The 16,527-nt window shown below is 38.1% G+C and overlaps 1 protein-coding gene across 1 annotated transcript in view; it reads left to right on the top strand.

Moving 5' to 3' along the window:
• DNAH6 (dynein axonemal heavy chain 6) overlaps window positions 1–16,527 on the top strand; it is a 288,563-nt gene that overhangs the window by 76,658 nt on the left and 195,378 nt on the right. The window contains exons 14-16 of the mRNA XM_079940119.1: window positions 1,636–1,788; window positions 5,567–5,818; window positions 12,254–12,382. Coding sequence (XP_079796245.1) covers window positions 1,636–1,788; window positions 5,567–5,818; window positions 12,254–12,382 — 534 coding nt within the window. The remainder of the gene's footprint in view (window positions 1–1,635; window positions 1,789–5,566; window positions 5,819–12,253; window positions 12,383–16,527) is intronic.

The raw sequence follows: 16,527 nt of genomic DNA, 5'->3' as shown, positions 1-16,527 counted from the left end.
TTCTCTTGCAAATAACCTATCTTTATTTTCCAGTATTGCAAATATTTAAAATTAACGTTAGTCTATTGCACATCCTTAATTTCTAGGAAAAGTCCCATATTCTTCTTTCTGTCCCAAGCACAGTCAGCTTTCAGGTGAGGAGACAGCAGCCCTCAGACTAGCCTCTTACACCCATTCCTTTTTCCTTTGTTGGAGCATTTCAAGACTTCCTACAGAAGAGACACCACTGTAACAGCTCAGGATCCTAGTGGGAATGCTGGTTGATTCTAGGATACTGAGATCAAGTTTAGGAGATCATTTCCTGATCTGAAACTGTCCCTAAAGATCTGATTATATTTTGGTGAGTTGTAGAGCTGAGGAAACTTGATTGCTTCTGCAATAACTTACAGGTCTTCCTTTAGAGTCATATATACTGTCAAATACCTCCAGAGAGATAATGGTGTAGAACAGAGATTGTCAAACTACAACCCACAGGACCAGTCCAGCCTGCCACCTGTTGTGTACGTACGGTTTTACTAGAACACACCCATGACAGTTGGCTTATGTATTGCCTATGGTTGCTTTCTCACTACAAGGGCAGAGCTGAGTAGTTGTGACAGAGACCATATGTCCTGAAAATCTAAAATATTTACTATTTGGCCCTTATAGAAAACTTCTGCTGACCCCTCGTGCAGATGAAAGAAGACAGAGCCCTGTCTAAAAGGCTGCAGGCCTGAGTGCTAGTATCTATTCTGTCACTAATTCGTTGTATGGCATTGGGCTTTCTTCTAGAGCTTTGCTGCTTCATTTGCTGCAAAAGAAAAAATATATGGAATTCAATTTCAGCAAACATTTCTGAGCACTAAGAGCACTACTATATACCAAGCCAAGGAACACTCAACTCAAACTGGCTTCAGCAATCAGAAAATGTATGGGCTATGCATCTAAAAAGTCCAGAGAGTGGATGGCCACCAGGGAGGTGTAATCTAGTGACTCAGTAGTAGTTTTAGTCATTCTCTATACCAAGCCTTCTGATGTGCCAGCTTCAACCTAAAGCTCACATGCCTTCACATTTCTCAAATGGCTGTCAAAAGCTCCATAGGCTAATTATTTCCTTGTTCATGTCCAGGGAGAGAGAACATGAGAGATCTCTCATCCTTAAACAAAAGTCTTGTGTTTCTACTTAACTGGATCAGCTAAGGTCAGAGGTTCGCCCTAATCCGATCACATGAGCCAAAGGAAGCCATGTTCATATTTGCCTTATGACTGATCAGACTCCGTCTTTGTTTCTAAAGGGGAGATCAGTTTCCTCCAAACCACATAACTACCACCCAACAGGAAAGAAGTGGAGTTGATGCTGGGGAGGGCACCACAATGTTCACTATACAGGGCAAAGCAGCAGAAAGGGCACTTACAAAAGATCAGAGCATTTAGGCAAACTTTTTAATAAGTTGTGCAATCCAGCTTGTTCTAGAAATTATCTTCAAAACTAGCCCTTCCTATTGGTTCAATGTGAAAAACACCAGCCCCTTCACATATACTGCTGCTTCCAATACCTGCCGACTTAACAGCCATTCAATTAGAATTTATCTAAAATATATAATAAAATGGAAATACTCAAGTAGTTATGATTCACAGTTCCTTTTTCTTTCCTAGGTGCTAAATTATATGCTTCCTCGTCTAAGCAAGAAAAAAGTGGATGCCCTTGTCTCTGAGGCACAAGATGCAGAATATAAACTTGAATTTGTCCCAACTACCACCATAGAATATGTTAACAACTTACTATTTCTTGATGAAATTCAGGAAAGGGTGAGTTGATTCTTACATAACTCACTATTCCAGATCTTGTGGTGAGTAAGGAAGGCAAGTAGGAGAAATTGAGGGACTGAAGATCAGGAAACAGCTGTCAGAATATCAAAAACACTTTCAGGCAAAGTAAGTATATGCCTTACATCACAGTAGTAATGACAGCTAACATTGATCAAACTCGTACTACTAGCCGGGAATGCATTACATTTTCTACATACATTACATTTTTGATCCTTGCGAAAACTTAAGAAGTATAAAGAATTTTTATTCTCATTCTGCAGATGAGGAAACAGGGACAAAACTAGGTTATGCTGTCCAAGATCACAGAACTTTTTGTAGTGGAGCCGGAATTTACACTTGGGTCTCTGACTGCAAAGCCAATGCTCTCAACCCCAGTTTATTGCAATTCTTATTTGTGATAGATGATAATAGAATTGTAAACTTGATATTAGTCATAATGGAAGTCTTGATCCTCCTTAACCTATATTTGCATAATAGTCAGGAACCTTCCAATTAGGAATAAAAGAAACCCAACTTTAACTTAAACAGGGAGGCGGGACAGGGAGACAACAGCAGATACGGGGACTCAAGTAACACAAATGCTGGGGTCCGCTCTCTCCCTCCCTCCCTCCCTCTCTCTCTCTGTCTCTGTCTCTCTGTCTCTCTCTCATACACACACACACACACACACACACACACACACTCACTCACTCACTCCTTTGTCTCCCTTATTTCTCTCTCTCCAAAAACGTGGTTTCCTCCTCCCATCTTTCCCCTGTGGCACGCAATCTAGCATTTAGTTTCAATAGTCAGGTTTTTCAGTCACACCAGTTGGCATTTAAAATAGAGTTAAATCATTTTCTTAAATATCTGGAAATTGAAGATATGTTACAAATTTAAAAATACAAACTGAAATGTGAAATAAGTCATTAACAACAATAATCTGTTGGATAATGTTATATATTGTTAACAGAATTAATAGTAAAGGCTATTTCATGTACCTATAAAAGTAAAAATTTTGTTTCTCATTTCAAGAAACAACACCTTCTCAAATGTGATGATCTCAAGATGATTGTGGTTTTCCCTCAAGTCTACTTATACATCATCCCAGGAGGCTAAAGATGCCCAGCATTTATTATTATCTGCAGTCAGAAAGACTCTTTGTCAAATAACCAAAACCCAGTTGAGGTTTAGCCCTACCTTAGGACAAAATGTGGACCCTATTTAAGGAGGAAGGAATATTCCATGGAACACACTCCACCCACACCCACACCAAGAATGTGACTAGGCTTAGGAACTTACCAGAGCCAGGAATAAGAAGGCTGTGGGAAACCCAGGTGATCCTCTCTCCTCTCTGCATCTCTCTGAGGGTCTGCTTTTCTCCTTTACCTCTGCAAACACATTCCTCCTGCTGTTTCATCCTCAGCAGCACACGTGGCCACCAGCACCTCCCAGGTCACATGTTGCAAGTCTAGCGGGCCACCGAGAGAGAGAATCTCTCTCCTCTGATATCAATTCTAAATGTTTAATGAATGGATTCAGCCCCCACGCTTACCCTGATCCTGTTGTATAAACTATGGAAGGAAGGATCATGTAGCAGGGGGTAGACTGCTCTCTCTCTGGTTCCAGAACAGGAGAGTCGATGTGCCATATGCAGAAACCCAGACTGTGTCTCGTCTCCATAAGGTTGTCTGTGCATGGCTGGGTGGTGTGTTGGGGAAGCAGCCTTTCTTAGGAAAATGCTCTGCACACACAGACAGCTTTTCTTTGGAACCTAATCCATTAGTTCCAAAAACGTTGTAAGCACTCACTTAGCAGGACGCAAGGATGACAACAATGAGTAAACCTGCTTTCAAGGACCTCAGAGTCCTTGAAATGAATGAATGACAGCAGATAACTCTTATACAATGGATATAGGTACAAGATACTGTTGTGGGCAGGGTGGTGGTGGAGCAGAGGGTGGTGGTGCAGTCATTCCTATGAGTTACAGAAGGCTTTGTGGAGGTTGGGGCATTTAAGCTTTGTCCTAAAGTCCATCTATTCAGGTAGGCATTCCAGGAAGAGGGAAATTTGCATGCACAGACCTGAGGCAACGTGGCAAGAACAGGATATGGCAGTTGGTATGCTATGTAGAAGGGGTGTTTGGTGGAGAAAGCTGATGAACCATAGCTAAAGTAGTATTTCCAAGGATAGGAGAGAAGGAATGGATTCTGGTGATATTAAGTAAGTAGAATTGAAAGGACTTGGTGGGCAACTGAATGAGGGGACAGCAAAAGAAATTTGAGATAACTCTTAGATACCCTTTTACAGTGAATGGGTAGACCACCAGCCAGCATAGGTAGGGCAGGCCACATAATCACTGTCTGACCAAACATTTTTGAGAGTGAAAGAGGCACCATTAATCATCATGCCAGGACAATACCTTGGTGTAAACCAAGACACTCCCAGAGAAAACAGGACATATGCTTACTCCACGTACCAGAAATCCAGGAAGGTGAGCAGATTTTGGTTGTCAGACTTAGTTCTATTTGTAACTTATTGAAGATGTTAGACACTTTTGGTTGAAAGTAACAAAAACTCACATAGTTAGCTTGGAAAAATGAGAAGAATTATTCTAAGTTTGCAGGGATATCTTTTGGAATCCAAAGGTATGGATAGAGCCTAGCCTTTAAAAAGGGCAGGAACTAGGGACTAGAGCAGCATAGGGAAACCAAAAAGACCTCTCTTTCCATCTCGCATCTCTGCTCCTCTCTAGAACAGTGGTTCTCAAAGGGTGTTCCCGACACCAGCTGCATCAGTGTCACTGGAGAACTTGAATATTCTCAGGCCCCACCCTGGACCTTCTGAATCAGAAACTCTCAGGAGGGGTTCAACAATCTTTGCTTTACCAAACTTGCCAGGGCGATTGGGATGCAGCTAAAGGTTGAGAACCATCTCTCTAAAGCCTCTCTGCAGTTTTCATTTCCTGTTTAGGACATGCTTTGTTACCCCATGGAAGCAAATAGCCTCCGCCAACAGCTGCACCCTAACTCTTCCCAAGTTCAAGAGAGAGATCAGACTAAGCTGGTTTCACTAGGTCCCAATTTGACTCTCCCTGGTTCAGCTTGTGGCCAGGAGGTGGGTCAAGTTGTAGAACATGGATACTTGCTCTATAATCTTGTGGCAGAGTGGCAGGGAGGAGGGTTCCCCAAAAACTGGGGAGTCCTTGCCAAAAATGTAGTAAAGGCACTGTCCACTGAAGGAAGGGCATCAAAGCAAAGATGTTTAGTAGTCAGTAATAAAGGTTTCAGAAGCCTTTATTAAAGGGTAGTGTGAGTCTCACCATAGATCAGGGTTCTGAATCTATGGGTACATGGTCCACACACTTCAGGGGCTGCCCTGGGACAGTCACTGCTCAACACACAGGCCTGGAATGTCAGATGTTACAGCTGGGCGTCCTCACAGCACCTGTTGTCTCTGAAAACTTCAAATATTGGCACTGTTTAATCTACTAGAGAACAAAACAGAGAGACAAAACTAAACACCTATAACAGTAATACTAACTATGCTCAGCTCTGAAAAACTTACCTCCTGGGCCTTATTACCTGCATCGTAGCAATGACTGTATTTGCCACCCAGCAGGCTCCAGCCAGTTTGATCTGCATTAAACGCACCCCTGTGTGCTGGCTCTTCACAGCCTGATATTTACGATGCACAGCAGCTGTCTCCTATCAGACAATCTTAACGGGTATAACAAGGACTCTGATTTATTTAACGAGCAGCGAATGTTTCTGTTTAGATTGAAAGCCTTGAAGATGAAGGGAATGTAGTGGTTCAGATGTACAAGCTGATTGAACAATATCAGGTTCCCACACCTCCCGAAGACTTTGCTGTTTTTGTCACTATGAAGCCATCCATTGTTGCTGTTCGGAATGCCATTGATAAATCCGTGGGTGACAGAGAAACAAAGATTAAGCAATTTTGTGTGCATCTGGGCAGAGATCTTGAGGATCTAAGCAATGAAGTGAATGAAATAAAGCTGCTAGCACAGGTAAGCTGAAGCAGGATTTAAAAATCTGTGTAAAGGCTGACTATTCCATTTTAATAAACCATTTAGAAAGCATATTTCATTTTAATCTGGTTTAACTTTTGTTTTTTTATGGCTTAATTCTCTGAGCTGCTCTTGAAAACTGAAAGTGTTTCTGAACCTCTCTTAGATACCGAATAAATTCTAGGCCATTGCAACTAAAGCATGTATGCAATATTGAATTCTCCTTCTGCTGGTTTCTATTTATTATTATGAAATGAGTGTTTTTATAACCTGTTAGCATATTTTATAGTTATTGTGACAATTTTAGGGTTTGCTTAGCCGCATATTAGAAAATTCCCCCTTAGAAAGAGGTAGAGTATAAATTGATAAATGATAAAGAAGAATGTTTGATTAACTTGCATCAATTTTCCTATACAAAAGATGCAAGAGGAATTATTTTAAGAACTTAGACTAGACATCCGGATGATTCTTTTTTTTTAATTTTTAAATTTTATTTTATTTATTTTTTATACAGCAGGTTCTTATTAGTTATCTATTTTATACATATTAGTGTACACATGTCAATCCCAATCTCCCAATTAATCCGACCACCCTGCCACCAATTTCCCCCCTTGGTGTCCATACGTTTGTTCTCTACATCTGTGTCTATTTCTGCCTTGCAAACCATTTCATCTGTACCATTTTTCTAGATTCCACATAAATGCGTTAATATACGCTATTTGTTTTTCTCTTTCTGACTTACTTCACTCTGTATGACAATCTCTAGGTCCATCCACACCTCTACAAATGACCCAATTTTGTTCCTTTTTACGGCTGAGTAATATTCCATTGTATATATGTACCACATCTTCTTTATCCGTTTGTCTGTCGATGGGCATTTAGGTTGCTTCCATGAGCTGGCTATTGTAAATAGTGCTGCAATGAATATTGTGGTGCATGTGTCTTTTGGAATTATGGTTTTCTCTGGGCATATGCTCAGTAATGGGATTGCTGGGTCATACGGTAATTCTATTTTTAATTTTTTAAGGAACCTCCATACTGTTTTCCATAATGGTTACATCAATTTACATTCCTGCCAAGAGTGCATGAGGGTTCCCTTTTCTCCATACCCTCTCCAGCATTTTTTCTTTGTAGATTTTCTGATGATTCCCATTCTAACCGGTGTGAGGTGATACCTCATTGTAGTTCTGATTTGCATTTCTCTAATAATTAGTGATGTTGAGCAGCTTTTCATGTGCCTCTTGGATCTGTATGTCTTCTTTGGAGAGATGTCTATTTAGGTCTTCTGCCCATTTTTTAATTGGGTTGTCTGTTTTTTTTAATATTGAGCCACATGAGCTGCTCATATAATTTGGAGATTAATCCTTTTCTGCTTTGTTTGCAAATATTTTCTCCCATTCTGAGGGTTATCTTTTCATCTTGTTTATAGTTTCCTTTGCTGTGCGAAAGCTTTTAAGTTTAATTAGGTCCCATTTCTTTATTTTTGTTTTTATTTCTGTTAGTCTAGGAGGTGGGTCAAAAAAGGTCTTGCTGTGATTTTTGTCAAAGAGTGTTCTTCCTATGTTTTCTTCTAAGAGTTTTATAGTGTCCAGTCTCACATTTAGGTCTCTAATCAAATTTGAGTTTATTTTTGTGTATGGTGTTAGGGAGTGTTCTAAGTTCATTCTTTTACATGTAGCTGTCCAGTTTTCCTAGCAACACTTAATGAAGAGATGGTCTTTTCTCCGTTGTATATCCTTGCCTCCTTTGTCATAGATTAGTTGAACATAGGTGTGTGGGTTTCCCTCTGGACTTTCTATCCTGTTCCATTGATCTATATTTCTGTTTGTGTGCCAGTACCATATTGTCTTGATTACTGTAGCTTTGTAGTACAGTCTGAAGTCCTCCAGCTCCTTTTTTTGCCCTCAAGATTGCTTTGGTTATTCAGGGTCTTTTGTGTCTCCATACAAATTTTAAGATTTTTTTGTTCTATTCTGTGAAAAATGCCATTGGTAGTTTGATAGGGATTACATTGAATCTGTAGATTGCTTTGGGTAGTATAGTCATTTTCATAATATTGATTCTTCCAATCCAAGAACATGGTATATCTCTCCATCTGTTTGTGTCATCTTTGATTTCTTTCATCAGTGTCATATAGTTTTTGGGTACAGGTCTTGACCTCCTTAGGTAGGTTTATCCTTAGGTATTTTATTCTTTTTGTTGCAATGGTGAATGGGATTGTTTCCTTAATTTCTCTTTCTGATCTTTCATTGTTAGTATATAGGAATGCAAGAGATTTCTGTGCATTAATTTGGTATCCTGCAACTTTACCAAATTCATTGATTAGCTCTAGTAATTTTCTGGTGGCATCTTTAGGATTATCTATGTATAGTATCATGTCATCTGCAAACAGTGATAGTTTTACTTTTTCTTTTCCAATTTGTATTCTTTTATTTCTTTTTCTTCTCTGATTGCCATGGCTAGGAATTCCAAAACTATCTTGAATAATAATAGCAACCGTGGACACTCTTGTCTTGTTCCTGGTCTTAGAGGAAATGCTTTAAGTTTTTCACCATTGAGAATGATGTTTGCTGTGGGTTTGTCATATATGGCCTTTATTATGTTGAGGAAGGTTCCCTCTGTTCCCACTTTCTGGAGAGTTTTTATCATAAATGGGTGTTGAATTTTGTCAAAAGCTTCTTCTACATCTATTGAGATGATCATATGGTTTTTATTCTTCATATTCTTTATATTCTTTAATATGATGTATCACATCGATTGATTTGCATATATTGAATCCCACTTGATCATGGTGTATGATTCTTTTAATGTGTTGTTGGATTCTGTTTGCTAGTATTTTGTTGAGGATTTTTGCATCTATATTCATCAGTGATATTGGTCTGTAATTTTTCTTTTTTTCTAGTATCTCTGTCTGGTTTTTGTATCAGGGTGATGGTGGCCTCGTAGAATGAGTTTGGGAGTTTTCCTTCTTCTGCAATATTTTGGAAGACTTTGAGAAGGATGGGTGTTAGCTCTTCTCTAAATGTTTGATAGAATTCACCTGTGAAGCCATCTGGTCCTGGACTTTTGTTTGTTGGAAGATTTTTATTCACAGTTTCAATTTCATTACTTGTGAATGGTCTGTTCATATTTTCTCTTTCTTCCTGGTTCAGTCTTGGAAGCTTATACCTTTCTAAGAATTTGTCCATTTCTTCCAGGTTGTCCATTTTATTAGCATAGAGTTGCTTGTAGTAGTCTCTTAGGATGCTTTGTATTTCTGTGGTGTCTGTTGTAACTTCTCCTTTTTCATTTCTAATTTTATTGATTTGATTCCTCTCCCTCTTTTTCTTGATGAGTATAGCTAATGGTTTATCAATTTTGTTTATCTTCTCAAAGAAGCTTTTAGTTTTATTGATCTTTGCTATTGTTTTCTTTGTTTCTATTTTATTTATTTCTGCTCTGATCTTTATGATTTCTTTCCTTCTAATAACTTTAGGTTTTGTTTGTTTTTCTTTCTCTAGTTCCTTTAGGTGTAAGGTTAGACTGTTTATTTGAGATTTTTCTTGTTTCTTGAGGTAGGAATGTATTGCTACAAACTTCCCTCTTAGACCTGCTTTTGCTGCATCCCATAGGTTTTAGATTGTCATGTTTTTGTTGTCATTTGTCTCTAGGTATTTTTTTATTTCCTCTTTGATTTCTTCAGTGATCTCTTGGTTATTTAGTAGTGTATCATTTAGCCTCCACGTGTTTGTGTTTTTTACGTGTTTTTCCTGTAATTGATTTCTAATCTCATAGCGTTGTGGTTGTAAAAGATGCTTGATATGATTTCAGTTTTCTTAAATTTACCAAGGCTTGATTTGTGACCCAAGATGTGATCTATCCTGGAGAATGTTCTATGAGCACTTGAGAAAAAATTGTATTCTGTTGTTTTTGGATGGAATGTCCTATAAATATCAATTAAGTTCATCTTGTTTAATGTGTCCTTTAAAGCTTGTGTTTCCTTATTTATTTTCATTTTTGATGATTTGTCCATTGGTGAAAGTGGGGTGTTAAAATCCCCTACTATTATTGTGCTACTGTCGATTTACCCTGTTATGTTATGTATTGAGGCGCTCCTATGTTGGCTGCATAAATATTTACAATTGTTATATCTTCTTCTTGGATTGATCCCTTGATCATTATGTAGTGTTCTTCCTTGTCTCTTATAATAGTCTTTATTTTAAAGTCTATTTTGTCTGATATGAGAATTGCTACCCTTTCTTTTGATTTCCCTTTGCATGGAATATCTTTTTCCATCCCCTCACTTTCACTCTGTATGTGTCCCTAGGTCTGAAGTGGGTCTCTTGTAGACAGCATAGATATGGGTCTTGTTTTTGTATCCATTCAGTGAGTCTGTGACTTTTGGTTGGAACATTTAATCCATTTACATTTAAGGTGATTATCAGTATGTATGTTCATATTACCATTTTTCTTAATAGAGAAGTTTCTTTACCATTTGTTGTAGAGCTGGTTTGGTGATGCTGAATTCTCTTAGCTTTTGTTTGTCTCTAAAGCTTTTGATTTCTCCATCAATTCTGAATGAGGTCCTTGCCAATTAGAGTAATCTTGGTTGTAGGTTCTTCCCTTTCACATCTTTAAATATATCATGCCTCTCCCTTCTGGCTTGTAGAGTTTCTGCTGAGAAATCCGCTGTTAACCTTATGGGAATTCCCTTGTATGTTATTTGTCATTTTTCCCTTGTTTCTTTTAATAATTTTTCTCTGTCTTTAATTTTTGTCAGTTTGATTACTATGTGTCTTGGCATGTTTCTCCTTGGGTTTATCCTGCCTGGGACTCTGCGCTTCCTGGACTTTGGTGGCTATTTCCTTTCCCATGTTAGGGAAGTTTTCAACTATAATCTCCTCAAATATTTTCTCGGGTCCTTTCTCTCTCTCTTCTCCTTCTGGGACCCCTATACTGCGAATATTTGTGTTTTTAATGTTGTCCCAGAGGTCTCTTAGGCTGTCTTTATTTCTTTTCATTTTTTTTTTCTTTCTTCTGTTCTGCAGCAGTGAATTCCACCATTCTGTCTTCCAGGTGACTTATCCATTCTTCTGCCTCAGTTATTCTGCTATTGATTCCTTCTAGTGTATTTTTCATTTCAGTTATTGTATTGTTCATCTCTGTTTGTTTGTTCTGTAATTCTTCTAGGTCTTTGTTCTTTAATTCTTCTAGGTCTTTGTTAAACATTTCTTTCATCCCCTGTATCTTTCCCTCCATTCTTTTCCTGAGGTCCTGGATCATTTTCACTATCATTATTCTGAATTCTTTTTCTGGAAAGTTTCCTATCTCCACTTCATTTAGTTGTTTTTCTGGGGTTTTATCTTGTTCCTTCATCTGGTACATATGTCATTTTGTCTGTCTTTCTGTGAATGTAGTTTTCATTCCATAGGCTGCAGAATTGTAGTTCTTGCTTCTGCTGTCTGCCCTCTGGTGGATGAAGCTATCTCTGTTTTTACTTTTGTATTGAAGTATTTTTGTATTTTTGCACAGAGGAAGCTGTACATAAGTGTAATAAGTGTACAAGTCAGTGAGTTTTCAGAAAGTGAACACATCCATGTGTCCACTACTGAGATGAAGAACTATTGCTATTGCCATCCTTAGTGTCTCCCCTAGTCACTAACCCTTCCTTCCTCTCCAAAGGCAGCCACTACCTTGAATTCTAAAGCCATAAATTGGTTTTGCCTTTTTATGAACTTCAATTAAATAGAATCATACCTTTATTGTAAATTGTAATCATTCCGTTTTTTTGGGGTGTGTGTGTGCTGCATTGGGTCTTCATTGCTGTGTGCAGGCTTTCTCTAGTTTCAGCGAGCAGGGACTACTCTTCATTGTGGTGTGCAAGCTTCTCATTGTGGTGGCTTCTCTTGTTGAGGAGCATGGGCCCTAGGCGCACAGGCTAAGTAGTTGTGGCCCATGGGCTTAGTTGCTCCGTGGCATGTGGGATCTTCCTGGACCAGGTTTCGAACCTGTGTCCCCTGAATTGGCAGGCAGATTCTTAACCACTGAGCCACCAGGGAAGTCCCATAAATTGTAATTATTCCTTTATTGTAAAATGATAATTTTCCTTATATCATATTTTCTTCTTTCTTTTCCATATTGTATTCACCTCTCCTTACCTGAAGTCACGTTAGCTGAAACAAATGTAATAAATGAAAACAGATGAGGGAAAATGTATTAGGTATTCTTTAAAAGCAATATTATCCCCAAGTTACTTCTTTATACATTTCTGTAATTTTTACAATGTATATGCATTGCTTTAAATACAGAAAAACAACAATTTTAATATATTTTCTAAAAATTAGAGTGAAAAGAGAATTAGAAGAAATATTTTTTGAAAACGTTTATTAATTCATTTATTTTGATGGTATACATCAAAATAAGAATGAGTAATCAAAACCTATCTTAATTTTACAGGATCCACAGATTTTGGATATTAACGCTGACCAAGACAAAGTAAACGTCATGTTGAATGATCTGCAGTCAGTTCTAGATGATCTTCAAAAACGTGCATTTCAGTATAAATCCTATCAGAAGAATTTTAAGGTAATGACAGCTCTACACATATGTTTCTAAAATATGTGCATAGAAATGGCATTGGTGCATACGCATTTTCAATAATGTGACTGTAAGTATTCAATGTTTGGACACCAATGTGCTAGTCACTGTGCTGGAACAATCTGAAATACAAAATATGACATGTTCTCTGCCTGTGAAGTGTTTAAAGATTAGTACACAGGTTAGACAAAATGTCTTTCTAATTAAAAAGTAATTGTGAATTTTAGACAAACCCTCAGACCAGGGACTGTAGCTTCTATGTTAAAATGTATGTGGATTTTTAAATGTGGTCAATTAAAACCCCTCTATTCTTCCTTAAATAATATTCAAGCTTCTTTTACATTCATGTGTGTATTATGATTCCATCAATATTGCCTAATTTGCCCTGGTTTGATGTGCCAGTTTGATGAAAGAAGACAATTTGGCTAAGCCAGGGCAAAGATGGATACAAAAAGGGTAGGTTTAAAAAGCTAAAAGATATGCCTCAAAAAAATGAAGAGAAATGAGTGAGAGATATAAGTGCTCTGAACAGCTATTAGAGAGACCAAAAAGAAAAGAAAATAGAAAAGATTCCTAGGATCAAATCCAGAGGGCCACCAGCAATGAGGGAGGGGTTAATCAGTTCCCCAAAAGTTTCAGCGGAGTGCATGGACCTCACATGGGGATGCACCTGTCTCTTCCATAGCCCCAAATGGATGGCCAGAAAGTGGTCTGAGCAGTCTGAGTGTCCACTCCAGATCCCAGGGCTTGGTGGAGCAACCTGCAAAATAATGACCTGGCACTAGACAATGCAACTGGTACAATACTTGATTCAGGAGGTTTGTGCATGAGAGAATTAGGGTTCATAGTTTTTCCCAGATTAGTTAACTGACCTGTAAGACAGGAAAGTATGCAGTAGGACGGGAGCTGTGACGGAAATATTGCTTGGTAAAGGCTATAACTAACAGGTGGGCACTCTTGGGTCAGAAAGAATAGCCTTGCTTGAGCCAGAGCCTGAAATAGAAGTGTGTCTCCCTCCTTCCACGTTCCATATCTATACTTTACGATCCTTTAGGATCACCTCATATCAACCTTCCTCTGCAGCTCTCAGTCATTAGGAGGATAGGAGTGAAGGCCTAACTGGCCTAGGAAATCATCTCTAATTCTTAATGAAGTCAAGGCCAGATCCCTAATGTCAGGGTAATGCCAGCCTTGTAAAATGAGTTTGGTAGTGTTCCTACCTCTTCAATTTTTTTGGAAAAGTTTGAGAAATATTGGCATTAATTCTTTTTTCTCCCCCCAAATGTTTGGTAAAATTTACCAGTGAAGTCATCTGGTCCTGGGCTTTTCTGTGCTGGGAGGTTTTGGATTACTCATTCAATCTCCTTATCCTTATTGGTCTGTTCAGATTTTCTGTTTCTTCCTTATTCAGTCTTGGTGGGCAGTATGTTTCTAGCAATTTATACATTTCTTCAAAGGTATACAATTTATTGGCATATACTTATTCAGAGAAGTCTCTTATGATCATATGTATCTCTGAGGTGTAAGGTTTTTTTTTAGCATCTTTATTGGAGTATAATTGCTTTACAGTGGTGTGTTAGTTTCTGCTGTATAACAAAGTGAATCAGCTATACATATATCCCCATATCCCCTCCCTCTTGCATCTCCCTCCCACGCTCCCTATCCCACCCCTCTAAGTAGACAAAAAGTACCGAGCTGATCTCCCTGTGCTATGTGGCTGCTTCCCACTAGCTATTTCTTTTAAATTTGTTAGTGTATATATGTCCATGCCACTCTCTGACTTCGTCCCAGCTTACCCTTCCCCCTCCCCATGTCCACAAGTCCATTCTCTATGTCTGTGTCTTTATTCCTGTCTGCTGCAAGTTCTTCAGAACCTTTTTTTTTTTTAGATTCCATATATATGTGTTAGTGTACGGTATTTGTTTTTCTCTTTCTGACTTACTTCACTCTGTATGACAGACTCTAGGTCCATCCACATCACTACAAATAACTCGATTTCCTTTTTCTTTATAGCTGAGTAATATTCCATTTTATATATTTGTCACAACTTCTTTCATTCATCTGTCCATTCATCTGTTGAAGGACATGTAGGTTACTTTCATGCCATAGCTATTGTAAATACAGCTGCAATGAACATTGTGGTACATGACTCTTTTTGAATTACAGTTTTCTCAGAGTATATGCCCAGTAGTGGGATTGCTGGGTAGTTCTACTCTTAGATTTTAAGGAACCTCCAGACTGTTCTCCATAGTGGCTGTATCAATTTACATTCCCACCAACAGTGCAAGAGGGTTCCCTTTTCTCCACACCTTCTCCAGCATTTATTTGTAGATTTTTGATGATGGCCATTCTGACCGTTGTGAGGTGATACCACACTGTAGTTTTGATTTGCATTTCTCTAATGATTACTGATGTGGAGCATCCTTTCATGTGTTTCTTGGCAATCTGTATATCTTCTTTGGAGAAATGTCTATTTAGGTCTTCTGCCCATTTTTGGATTGGGTTGTTTGTTGTTTGATATTGAGCTGCATGAGCTTCTTGTATATTTTGGAGATTGATCCTTTGTCAGTTGCTTCATTTGCAAATATTTTCTCCCATTCTGAGGGTTGTCTTTTGGTCTTGTTTATGTTTTCCTCTACTAGGCAAAAGCTTTTAAGCTTCCATTTGTTTATTTTTGTATTTATTTCCATTTCTCTAGGAGGTGGGTCAAAAAGGATCTTGCTGTGATTTATGTCATAGAGTGTTCTGCCTATGTTTTCTTCTAAGTGTTTTATAGTATCTGGCCTTATTTAGGTGTTTAATGCATTCTGAGTTTTTTTTTGTGTATGGTGTTAGGGAGTGTTCTAATTTCATTCTTTTCCATGTAGCTGTCCAGTTTTCCCAGCACTACTTATTGAAGAGGCTGTCCTTTCTCCACTGTACATTCCTGCCTCCTTTATCAAAGATAAGGTGACCATATGTATGTGGGTTTATGTCTGGGCTTTCTATCCTGTTCCATTGATCTATCTTTCTGTTTTTGTGCCAGTACCATAGTGTCTTGATTACTGTAGCCTTGAAGTATAGTCTGAAGTCAGGGAGCCTGAATCCTCCAGTTCCATTTTTCATTCTCAAGATTACTTTGGCCATTCGGAGTCTTTTGTGTTTCCATACAAATTGTGAAATTTTTTTGTTCTAGTTCTGTGAAAAATGCCAGTGATAGTTTGATAGGGATTGCATTGAATCTGTAGATTGCTTTGGGTAGTAGAGTCATTTTCACAATGTTGATTCTTCCAACCCAAGAGCATGGTATATCTCTCCATCTGTTTGTATAATCTTGAATTTCTTTCATCAGTGTCTTATAGTTTTCTGCATGCAGGTCTTTTGTCTCCTTAGGTAGGTTTATTCCTAGGTATTTTATTCTTTTTGTTGCAATGGTAAATGGAAATGTTTCCTTCATTTCTCTTTCAGATTTTCATCATTAGTGTATAGGAATGCAAGAGATTTCTGTGCATTAGTTTTGTATCCTGCTACTTTACCAAATTCATTGATTAGCTCTAGTAGTTTTCTGGTAGATTAGATCTGGTAGTTTTCTGGTGGCATCTTCAGGATTCTCTATGTATAGTATCATGTCATCTGCAAACAGTGACAGTTTTACTTCTTCTTTTCCGATTTGGATTCCTTTTATTTCTTTTTCTTCTCTGATTGATGTGGCTAAAACATCCAAAACTACATTGAATAATAGTGGTGAGCGTGGACAACCTTGTCTTTTTCCTGATCTTAGTGGAAATGATTTCAGTTTTTCACCATTGAGAATGATGTTGGCTGTAGGTTTGTCATATATGACCTTTATTATCTTTAGGTAAGTTACCTATGCCTACTTTCTGGAGGGTTTTTATCATAAATCAGTGTTTAATTTTGTTGAAAGCTTTTTCTGCATCTATTGAGATGATCATATGGTTTTTATTCTTCAATTTGTTAATATGGTTTATCTCATTTTTGATTTGCATATATTGAAGAATCCTTTCATTCCTGGGATAAACCCTACTTGATCATGCTCTATGATCCTTTTAATGTGCTGTTGGATTCTGTTTGCTAGTATTTTGTTGAGGAATTTTGCATGTATGTTCATCAGTGTTATTGGCCTGTAGTTCTTT

The sequence above is a fragment of the Stenella coeruleoalba genome (genome assembly GCF_951394435.1).
Source record: "Stenella coeruleoalba genome assembly, chromosome: 13".
Lineage (NCBI taxonomy): Eukaryota > Metazoa > Chordata > Mammalia > Artiodactyla > Delphinidae > Stenella > Stenella coeruleoalba.
This window is presented reverse-complemented; position numbering and strand designations above follow the sequence as displayed.